Consider the following 11,281-nt stretch of genomic DNA (forward strand, 5'->3'; position numbering starts at 1 on the left):
ATGAGCTATGGCTGCGTACAGATCTCCCCGAGACACAGCACACCTGAGTCTCAGGTTACCTGATACACAAAACAGAGTCGTGTGGCTAGGTATATAATGGTGCCGCAAGCCACACTTTCAAATTTGATCATTTTAAAAAATCAGAGATGTCAGTTCTCCATAAATATATTGTTTTTGAAACTCTTCAAGTCTTAGTTTTTAAGTAAATTTAGACTTAATCATAAAAATTACTGTCTCGAAACAGTAGCTCCTGTGACATTATATTTAATGGCTTTACTATTATTCTATAATGTCAAGATATTTAAAATATCTATTTTCAGCACTAACAGAGCCTTAAGGGATTTATTATTCCCATAAGACAACTCATGAACAATTTTATGCCTGTTTTTGAGGCTAGAAAAAATGAGTTATGCCTATTATCAGTTTAGTGTATCAGTGTTTTATTAAGCACAGCATTCTAGGATGCACAAAGGCAGTTTCACTAAAGTACGAGTGTTCTTTCCTCTGGAAGAACATTAGAACCCACAAAAACAATGCACACATATTCATATAGCTTTTTATGATTCAAAAAGCATTTTTATAAAGGCCCAGGCCAGGCTGACATCCTTTCCAGTGAGGAAGGTGTTTGCACGAATACACCAGTATTCTTCTTCATCTTACATCCATCAGCAGAGTGGCTGGTTATGTGCAATGTCTTCACATCCTTCTTTTCTGGTAAAAGGTAAAATACGAAATTAATATTTACCACAGTAAATGCTACTTTAGGAGTTACAGTCAAAACAAAATTTATTCGGACACCTTCAACATTTCTCACATTATCACAGTTTATTTGCTATAGTTTAGAAAATGGTAATAAAATATGAGAAGAACTCAGAGTTAATCAATTTCATCTTGATAATGTCAGATAACTTTGATAGAAAGGTATGCAATGGATTACAATCAACCAAAAATTCAGACAACAGTTAGTATGACAATATTTACAACAACTATCAATACTTGTTGACCAATTACCAAGCTATGCTTAATTTTATTCAGTCTGTGGTGTAAGAAGGTCGCAGTAGCAATTAAAGAAAAAATTCTTAAGCAAAACATGGTCAGGTCAACGTGTCTAATTTTTGGTCACAAATTTTTATCAATTTTACTATAGTAGTCCACTGTATAAAGAATTTTTGGGTATAATATGTTAGAGTTTACTGTATTTTGCTCTCCTCGTTTACATAAATGAACTATAGCATCCTGCACCCACTGGTAAAAAAAATATATAAAAAATTATATCTGGTGTCTGAATAATTTTCGGGTTGACTGTACATTCGATTTGTTTCTCAAGCAAGATTATAGCAGGATACTCTAAGGAAATGTCACAATTCTTGCTATTAGTGGTCTAATTCGTTTGATTTTAGTATGAAATCTTTGAACAAGAAATAAAAAATGTATATAAAATGCATTTATATATAGCGCATTTAAACCTAAAAGTATTTTAACAATTTAGTTAGAACACACAGAATCACTCTTTTTTACCTTTATCAGGCAATTTCTTACAAAACTGTTGAAACGTTTGAGGTGTTTTTGTTTTTAGCATTGAGGAGACATTAATATGTTTACCTCCAAAATGTTTATTGTAGGTGGTCTCCAGTATGCTGTTTTCTTGGTTATTGATGTGACTGTATATCACTGTAGGAACTAAAATGTAAAAGGAAAGTGTGTTATTGTTCTCTAATCTGTGTGCCATACTACGTACATTAGTGTTTTGTTAGCAGTAAACGCATAATTATGAAGTGTTCCTTTTGAATGATAAATGAAGGATTCCTGTGATGTTTTTATCAGCTGTTTGGACTCTCATTCTGACGGCACCCATTTACCACAGAAGATCCATTGGTGAACAAGTGATGTAATGCTAAATTTCTCCAAATCTGTTCTGATGAAGAAACAAACTAAAATCTACTGTACATCATTGATGGCCTGAGGGTGAGTCAATTTTTAGCTCATTTTCATTTTTGGCCGAACTATTCCTTTAATTCTGATCATTGCGTGTCTAGTCTACTTCTCTGTGTTTACATTGTGTCTAGGCTACTGGCAGGGTTGGTTGTCATATCAGTTTTAAACAAAGTAGTTTGGTCTTTCATTTCACGTGCACAGTAACGGAAATGTAACAGTTTAGTGGAAGCTTACCAATACCCCTCGCTGCTACACCATGCAGCTTATTGCACCCATAGCGAGAGTTGTTCCCCAGAAGCTCAAGTTTCGTTTTGGGTGGGCGGTAGTTGTGTCTCATTTCAGTCTGGGTATAGTAGTGAACAGCATGGCTTCTGGTTAAAAAAGGTGTGAAGATTGCATGGTTCTTCATAATTCCTGTGATTTAGACAGAACATAAAACGTCATAATATGGACATACAATAATCTCTTGATATTACTACAACAAGATCTTGATATTAAATAAGAATCAAACACTTTTGAAATGTATAAACAAATAAAGCAAATGACAGTGTAATAATACATAAAATTCACCTTGAGGTAATCCAAGAAAGTCAGTCCTGTAGGTCGACCTGTACTGGGCACTGAGAGCCTTTTGGATTTCCTTTTCAGTCAAAGAGCGCTGAAGATGGGAACTTCCATCAAAACTTTGCATTTGATCTGCAGAATGCCTCCATATCATGAATGCCTTTGAGTTAAAAGAAAGAAAAAGTTTCCTCACCCTTCTTTTTTTTTAAAGCTGTATGACTTTTTTCTTTCTCACAGCACACAAATATTAAATATATAGTTAATGCTGTTCTTTTTGTAGCTTAACAGTCCCAATACACACATTCACACAAACATTAGTACAAGCAGACTTTTTATACATCAACACTAACAAACATGGCAAATTACATGTGCCATTTACCTGACTTGGGTGTGGATTGTTCCTTCGATTTCCTGATGCTGTGGCAGACCTTATGCAAGCAGTCTTTGACACAGGCTTCCAGCAGAAATCCTCACTGTACGCAGTTGCACCCACCGGATCACCCAAGGAGTATGAATTTCTAAAGATCTTGCCAGATGTTTTCGGCCTTGTGTTTGAAACAAATAAAAAGTGAGATCTTAACTTTAACATTTGTATCAACTTTTGTTCAGGGTTGGAAATTAACTAGGGATTGTGGCAAAAATGCCACCAAAATGCCCCATAAATTCAAAACAAAGGGGCTAAAAATGCCACTGCAGAATTAAACAATGTATTACGGCTATCGCGAATAAAATTAAATGTGAAAATGAATTAAAAGTGTAAATTGCACGGAATTACTTTTAGATTCGCTTACATCAGATTGTTTTCACATGCCGTTTTGTGCAGCGGTGAGCCTTATAACCAATCAAACACGTTTCTGTTGAACTTAGGAATGCACTGGCCAATCAGAGGCGCTTAGATTAGTCAGCGCTGAAAACGCTGTTGATGAGTGCATTGCTCGCTAATTCCCTCATTATAGACGTTTTTCCTGAACACGGAAGTAAGTCCGACTCTTAACTGAAAGAATGCTTTGCATTTCCGGTCTGCATTGTTTCTAGTCAAATCAGGGTATATTCCGAGCTAATAAACTAATGTTAAACCTATTAAAATGTTTTTAAAAAGCACATGGCTCCATAGCGCCATCACTTGGCAATGTCGCAATGACCGTCATTTGTCAGTGCCTCACTTTAATGAGTGTGTAGATGACACGAAGCAGCAGAAGTTAGCTACATTAAAAACAGATGGACGCTATTTGAATGGGTTCCCATGGAAACCGGAACAGAAAAGCATTCAATCTGACGTTAGAATTCGTAATGGCGGCGCTCATCGTTTACTCAGGAAAAAGGTCTATAAACAACAGTGCAGATACGACGTAAATAAAAGATTAATTTCGTAGTTTCAGTGATTACAACTTAAGTTCTTGCATAACTTGCGCTAGACTTGGCTAATGTTATGGACGACATGTTTGTCTATGGAGCCAGAGTGTGAAGTGCCCAAGCAAAACAAAAACATTTTTATTAATCATTACAATATAAAGAGCAATGTACAATAACGATTTTTGTCATAATATTGCAGTCCTATGACCTCAGTTTTAAAATATTGATTTAAGTAATTGGGTAAAGTTAAGTAGGATTTGACATTAAAGACAACACATTTTTATAATAATAAGGTGATTATAAAAATTGATCTTACAAATATAAAAAAAAAAAATGGAAATATTGCTGACCCTGCTTTTGTTAAATGAAAACCCACCTCAGGGTTGGAATAGATGAGATGGGTCTATAGATGAAATCTCGTTTATGAGAGGTCTCAAATGCTTCCCATCTTCTGTTTACATCTAGATAGATTAAAATGCACAGTGAAAAACAAATGAACCATATTTAAGTAACACACTGAAAATAATGAAATCACAATAAACTTGTCTAACCATAATTTGACATGGTTGTCTTGACAGATCTGCCTCTGCTGTTGTCCAATCGACAATAAGCTGTCCTGGATCTGTGTTTCAGGTGCTGTTCACTAGAAGCTCCGCCGTTTTACAGATCAGTGAGCTGCTAGAAGAGAATCGGACTGCTAGCAATCCAGTGCTAACTTTTACTTTTGACGCACCTGTTGCAATGTTCCTGAAATTCTTTCGAAAAGTTTTCACCTGTTGATCTGAATTGCTAATGTCTATCTGAGGTTATCTGTAAGCTTATGTTGTTAGGAAACGCACAACAACGGGCGCGGGAGCGAGTGCTAACTGACGCTCCGCGGGGGTCTTTTGGCAGGTACAATGACGCACGCAAACCCAAAGACCCGCTGTCAATGTCAAGTTGCCAAAAAGGTTGTAAACGGCACACTGAAAAAAGGCTCCATGTATATAATGTAATATTGAGTAAAATAATTGCTCTATGTGCAATATAAAACTTTAAAATGTTCGAAAATTAGGATTGTAGGCTAGTCCATGCCAGTATTTCTTTTCTCACATGTTTCTTTCTTAAAAGTATCGTTACATTCCTTAAGATTCCTCTCTAACCTAAAAGAGTTAGTTTGATTTTATTAGGGCGTAGCGCCTCTCAGTGGGAAAATACTTAGCAGCGTGCATTGCAGGATTTCTATTTTTATTGCCAAAATATCACAGAAACATAGGAACACAGGAACAAATGAAAATGTCCAGATTTATTATACTAGCTTGCATATGTGACCCTGGAAGACAAAACCAGTCATAAGTAGCACAGGTAGGCTATATTTGTAGCAATAGCCAAAAATATACTGCTAAAAAAAAAATAAAAGGAACACTTTGTTGTACATTGTGTTGGTTAAGTGTTCCCTTTATTTTTTTTAGCAGTATATATTGTATGTGTCAAAATGTTCCATGAAGATATTGTGTAATTTTCCTATGCGCAAATATATCAAAACTTAATGTTTGATTAGTAAAATGTATTGCTAAGATCTTCCTTTGTACAATTTTTTGAAGACGAGGCAAATAGTTGCATCTTGGCCAAATATTGTCATATCCTAACAAATCATAGACATCAATGGGAAGTTTATTTATTCAGCTTTCAGATGATGTATAAATCTTTTTTTTTAATCGACCCTTATAAAAGTTATAAAATAGCTTGGATTGCTATTACAGTCCTTGAAAAATAGTTTTTTGATAACGATAGATGTGATATTTGTCAAGGTGCAACAAAAGATTAATAATAAAGTAGGCCTACTTATTCTTTCAGGATTTATTAAATTATAAAGTCAAATATCAGGTCACTCGTGTTTATTAAATCACTGTGTTTTAGGCTTAACTATTTTTAAAGAAAAATCAATCAATGCATCATTCATTAATTAGCTCATATTGATTGAATTGGTCACTAGTTTGTTGAATGGACAATTCCTCAATTCATGGTTTGCAATTGCACGATTTCAAAACAGACGCGAATTAACATGCAGATCTTTTTTGCGTAGACTTTTATGTGTTTAACATTATTTGTGATATGTGAATATGCAATTAAATTATAAATATTAACAGTTATAAGCGAGCACGTACTTTTTATCCACTGATATGCTTTTGAAACGTTCCTTATCTAATATGAAGAAAGACATGTGTTTGCAAATATCACAAGAATTTGTTTTGATATACTTTAAAGAGGTTAAAACCTTCTTTCGCGGTCCAGACCCCTGTAAAATCCTGTAATTCCCAACCTGGAACTAAGTACACAACTCTTCTTCTTTTTTCTTCTGACTATTATCAACACGCAGCTGTGCGGTGAAGTCCTTTAAACACTATGTATTCAAAGCAAATAATCGTCAAACAATCCAAAACCTTTACTTAAACGACAAGTGTGCTTACACGTACTACAGTAAGTACCCAGCAGAACAAAACGCCGTCTGATACTATACACTTGTACCAATGGATGGTTTTTCATATTCACGCGCCGTTGAAAAAATATGACGTTTCGGCGACGAACATCCAACCACACTTCAGCTCTCGTAGGAGCTATAGTGTGGCGACAGCCAATCACAGGCGCTCAAGACTTGGCGGTAGCCAATAGGATTCGCGACTGTATACTGTGTCTCTCGTGAGCGGAGGGTTCTGCACGCACTTGGAAGAGCGCGCATCGGTGTTATTGTACTTCAAAGCCCCATTATCTAGGCATCCACAGAGGCTGCAGATAGAGAAGGCTGGTGAGTTTTGCCAAAATATGCTTGTCAAGGCCTTAATTAACTATTTGTCAACAAACGTCGTATATTACAACATATTTTCCCTTGGTAGTTGCGTATTTGTTAAAAACAGAGCGACCAATCTTTGTCAGAATCTAACGTTATTCGTCAGTCATTCAGTCAGTGCGCTTAGTTAACGTTACAGTGAAATGTCCTGACTGAAAAAATCTTCTGAAGATAAAACATCGTCGCTTTTTCCTTGTTAAATGACAGTATTCTAATAGTCTTTAATGGGATGGGCTGTAATATTTGTCAGATAGCCATCCCAGCTAAATCAGTTAGCTTTTTGGGGTCTCAGTTAAAGCTGTTATTGTGTGAGCCAGTGACGTGCGTGGCATTCTCACATACAGACTAAAATAGCGCCTCGGATAATTTTACCAGTCCCAAGGGACTGTATTAGTCATTCTGTGCATTTTTCTCTCTGGTCCATTACAACGGGACGTTGTGCAGTCGTGTTCTGTAATATAATATGGCTGGCTTGCGGAGGATACTCAGTGCGTTTTGCCTATGAGTGGCGGGGGATGGAGACGGACGGGGTGTAAGCGCCATTCAACTTAACTAATAAAATAAAATTAATCCAAGCTCGTTTGCATTCCTTTTTTTAACTCGAACAAAAGCCCGAGGGTCTATTTTAGTGAACTTTTGTGTTTTCCACGCAAAAGCGAGGAAGAAAGAGAAAATAAAATTCTATTTATATTGTTTCCCACCGCCGGTGTTGTGTGTGTATGCGGCTCAGGCTGGCAGACATAAAGGGAGAGAGTGAGGAAGCCATGTTGGCTCTGCTAGCTGTGCTCATGTGGCTCCAGTTGAACAGCGGACTTACGAGAGCGAAACTCCCATTGCATAGCGCTTATAGTTACAGACACTGTGTCCATACAGAGCGACTACTTCCATAGGGGAGGCGATAATATCGGAAAGCGGCGGGCCAGGGGCGAAAAACGGACGAAGTGCGGTGATTTTGGGTCCTCGAAATTACCCAGGAATGTGGGAGGAGACAATTGAGGGGGACTTTCTCTCATGAAGACGGCTTTTTCAAAATGGAAGAAGAAATATTATTGTTGCACCGTTTAGGCATTTTAAGGCGGGCCCTATGTAACATATCTGCCCGCTCTTGGGCGATGCTGCTATGTATGTGCAGTTGATGTAAGATACACATAAAAGGAATAAAAACGGTGGGAATGAATATCAAACAATTAAATAAGTGTTTTTATTCACGAAATGGAGGATGTCCTTGTCTTTCACCGTGAACTTGAGGCGGTCTTTGTGCATCTCCCTTTCCATCTCAACAATGTGATTTCACTGCATATTTAATCATGCAGATTTTTTTCTTTTAGACTAAACATGTCCTTTACAGTATGTAAAAATGATATATAGAAAAATACAAAACATATAAATAAAAAACACCAATATAAAAAAATGTGTATCTGTGCAGTATGTATCGTTTTATGATATGTATTTTTATTTTACTTGTCTCGAGTTTTAATCTTTGTCTTATATATTGACCCTGAACCACAAAACTAGTCATAAGAGCCAGTTTTTGAAACTGAAATGTATACATCCTCTAAAGGCTGAATGAATAAGCTTTCCATTGATTTATGGTTTGTTAGGATAGGATTCAACTATTTGAAAATCTCAAGATATTGAAAAAATTGCTACCTTTAAAATTGTCCAAATTAAGTTCTTAACTATGCATATTACTAATCAAAAATTAAGTTTTGATATATTTATGTCTTCATGGAACATGATATTATTTACTTAATATCTGAATGATTTTTGGCATAAAAGAAAAATTGATAATCTTGACCCATGCGATGGCCATTGCCACAGATATACCTATGTTTTGTGGTCCAGGGTCACACACACACACACACACACACACACACACACACACACACACACACACACACACACATATATATATATATATATATATATATATATCATCAAAATTGTAAAATAATCTAAATAGTAAAAGTATAGCATGTCACCTTAATTTATTTGAGAATATCTTTTTCCCCCAGAAGGTAAAGATGGGGAAAGATCCAAGGAAGCCCAGAGGAAAGATGTCCTCTTATGCCTACTTTGTGCAAACCTGTCGTGAAGAACACAAAAAGAAGCACCCTGAAGCCAGTGTAAACTTCTCTGAATTCTCCAAGAAGTGTTCAGAGCGATGGAAGGTACTCTTCTCAAAAACGCTGATAAATATTATGCCTTTATTTTATGGGAATATTGTGCTTTCAGGCTTATTTAAAAAATATATATTTGCAAAAATCAGCTTTTTAATGTACCTTGCACTTTTTGATACAGCCTTTTCTTATTCTGAATAGACAATGTCTGCCAAAGAGAAGGGTAAGTTTGAGGATATGGCCAAACAAGATAAGGTTCGCTATGAGCGAGAAATGAAGAACTACATCCCACCGAAGGGTGAGAAGAAGAGGCGATTTAAGGACCCCAACGCGCCCAAGAGACCACCGTATGTTCACGCTCTGCACTCCTATTGAAAATCGGTCATTTTTAATACGGTTTGGTTAATGCATGTTTTCCCCTCCAAGGTCAGCATTCTTCATTTTCTGTGGTGACTACCGTCCTAAGATTAAGGGGGAGAACCCAGGTCTGTCCATCGGAGACATTGCCAAAAAGCTTGGAGAAATGTGGAACAGCTCATCGGCTGAGGTGAAGCAGCCCTATGAGAAGAAAGCAGCAAAGCTCAAGGAGAAATATGACAAGGTAAAATTTCTTTATTCCTGAATAGTCTTGATTGTAGATGCACCTGTCCTGTTTGTTAATGTTGTGATCTTCTCTAGGATATTGCTCTATACCGCACAAAGGGAATTGCAGGCTTGTCCAAAAACAATGGTGGGGAGGATGATGATGAGGATGAAAATGAAGAAGATGAGGAGGAGGAAGAAGAAGAGGAGGAGGATGATGAGTAGATTAGCTACTGATGTAGCCTAGGTTCTTGTTCATGCCATAAACCCAATTGTACGCGATTCACATCTTCAAACGTAATACAGCAGAAACAAGAATTGTTAGGCTGTGTATATGCGACGTTTTTAAGATGTACAGTGTTATTCTCCTTTTGTAAAGTTAACACTATGTGTCTTCAGTCTTATGATTTTTTAAAGCTCTGTTTTCGTTAGTGGTAGCTCTTGTTAGGAACAGTTTAAGGTTGAGCGATATGAATTGAACTGTTTCTCTGAAGGTGCATAGCACAATTATCTGGTTTATGTAGAACTGTAGTGCACTGTCATATTAATTTTTACAAAAATTTTTCGTATTTGCCGTCATAAGGTCCTTTAACTGTACTTTGAATACCACTCTAATTGCAAGTATGCAGCTTTGTTTGACATTCAAGAATGTGTCTGAAGTAAACTTTTCTTTTTTTAGAAAACTGTCCTGTTTTTTCTTTCGTAGCTACTGTAGTGACTATATTACGTATAATATACTTCATATCTGCAGTGCACTTCCTCATCTAAGAAGTGTAATCAGTCCATGTATAAACTGGTTCATTAATATTGCATTATCAACAAAGAAATGATCTGCATCAGCACTTCTGGGGAAGTATGTGCAATATAGATACATTTCAGAATTTAGCTTCACACAAAGATCTTCAAGGTTGTTGAATTAAGCCATGCTCTGGCATACAAAATAATGCTGTAATGGAGCATGTTATCAAAAATAAAGGCACTTTAACTCTTATTAGACAGCATAAACGTAACTTGAAAAGTCACTCTTGTGACTGAACAAGGGCAATGTATGTGTATAAATGAATATGTAAATACAGCGACACCCTACGGTCGTGGTGTGTAACTGCATTGTTTACTATTACTACACGCGCATCGATGATGTCATCTTATTCAGGTTTCACCTTGACTTCCTCTACGAGGACCAATCCTGCAAGCAAGGACAAAATGGCAGCATATTTCTAAAGCATCTATTCAAAGCATTGTAAATGCAGTTTTTGGGTTAAATGACTTTTGATATTTATGCTTGTAAAAGAATGTATATGTTGCTGTTTTATAATTCAATTGGAAATCACAAGTGCACTATAGAAAGGCTAAGTCCACTTAACTTTCATATTTTTCATTGCACAATTATAAACCAAGCAGGACGATATAATTTATTATTATTAATTACCTGAAGGCAAATACTTGGAAGAAAGGAAAAAGACAGAAACAAACACCTCAAGGCAAAAAAAAATAAAATAAGACAGACTGTTTCTAGATCCGCCAGAGGGCGCTTGAGGGGTGCAGTTGATAGTTAATTTAAACCCTAATCAGTTTGAATAATGTGGTTAATGAAGTCTTTTGATTGCAATTGACAAAGCAGTGAAGCAAAGAAAGTGCCTCTGGATTTTTAATTAGATTTGAAACTACTTTAAAGAAAACACGGGCTCTTGTTGTAACAGTACAAGCCAAGATGCTTTAAAAATGTATGATCATTTTTATTTATTCTTATTTGAAATCTTTAAACATGTCTAAAAAGACATATTTGATTTGTGACTCACTTGTTGTATATTCACTTAGCAGAAAGACTAAGCTTTTGCTTTACTGAATGCACAAATATTTCTCTACTCAAATTTGTATTGCATTCTGTAAAGCTGCACTA

The 11,281-nt window shown here is 36.2% G+C and overlaps 2 protein-coding genes across 2 annotated transcripts; one reads left to right on the forward strand and one right to left on the reverse strand.

Moving 5' to 3' along the window:
* Positions 1-417: 417 nt before the first annotated feature.
* On the reverse strand, positions 418-4,416 carry tex26 (testis expressed 26). The gene is made up of 7 exons (XM_073817311.1): positions 4,404-4,416; positions 4,229-4,313; positions 2,879-3,044; positions 2,506-2,659; positions 2,170-2,349; positions 1,519-1,680; positions 418-711 (listed from the first exon to the last, which is right to left on the reverse strand). The coding sequence occupies exons 1-7, from the start codon at positions 4,414-4,416 to the stop codon at positions 578-580; spliced, it is 894 nt and encodes a 297-aa protein (XP_073673412.1). The 3' UTR covers positions 418-577.
* Positions 4,417-6,528: 2,112 nt separating this feature from the next.
* Positions 6,529-10,065, forward strand: hmgb1b (high mobility group box 1b). The gene is made up of 5 exons (XM_073817525.1): positions 6,529-6,637; positions 8,695-8,850; positions 9,001-9,146; positions 9,226-9,400; positions 9,478-10,065. Exons 2-5 carry the CDS (start codon positions 8,704-8,706, stop codon positions 9,604-9,606), a joined length of 597 nt encoding a protein of 198 aa, XP_073673626.1. The 5' UTR covers positions 6,529-6,637; positions 8,695-8,703; the 3' UTR covers positions 9,607-10,065.
* The last annotated feature ends 1,216 nt before the right edge of the window (positions 10,066-11,281 follow it).

Source organism: Garra rufa, chromosome 14 (genome assembly GCF_049309525.1).
Source record: "Garra rufa chromosome 14, GarRuf1.0, whole genome shotgun sequence".
Classification (NCBI taxonomy): domain Eukaryota; kingdom Metazoa; phylum Chordata; class Actinopteri; order Cypriniformes; family Cyprinidae; genus Garra; species Garra rufa.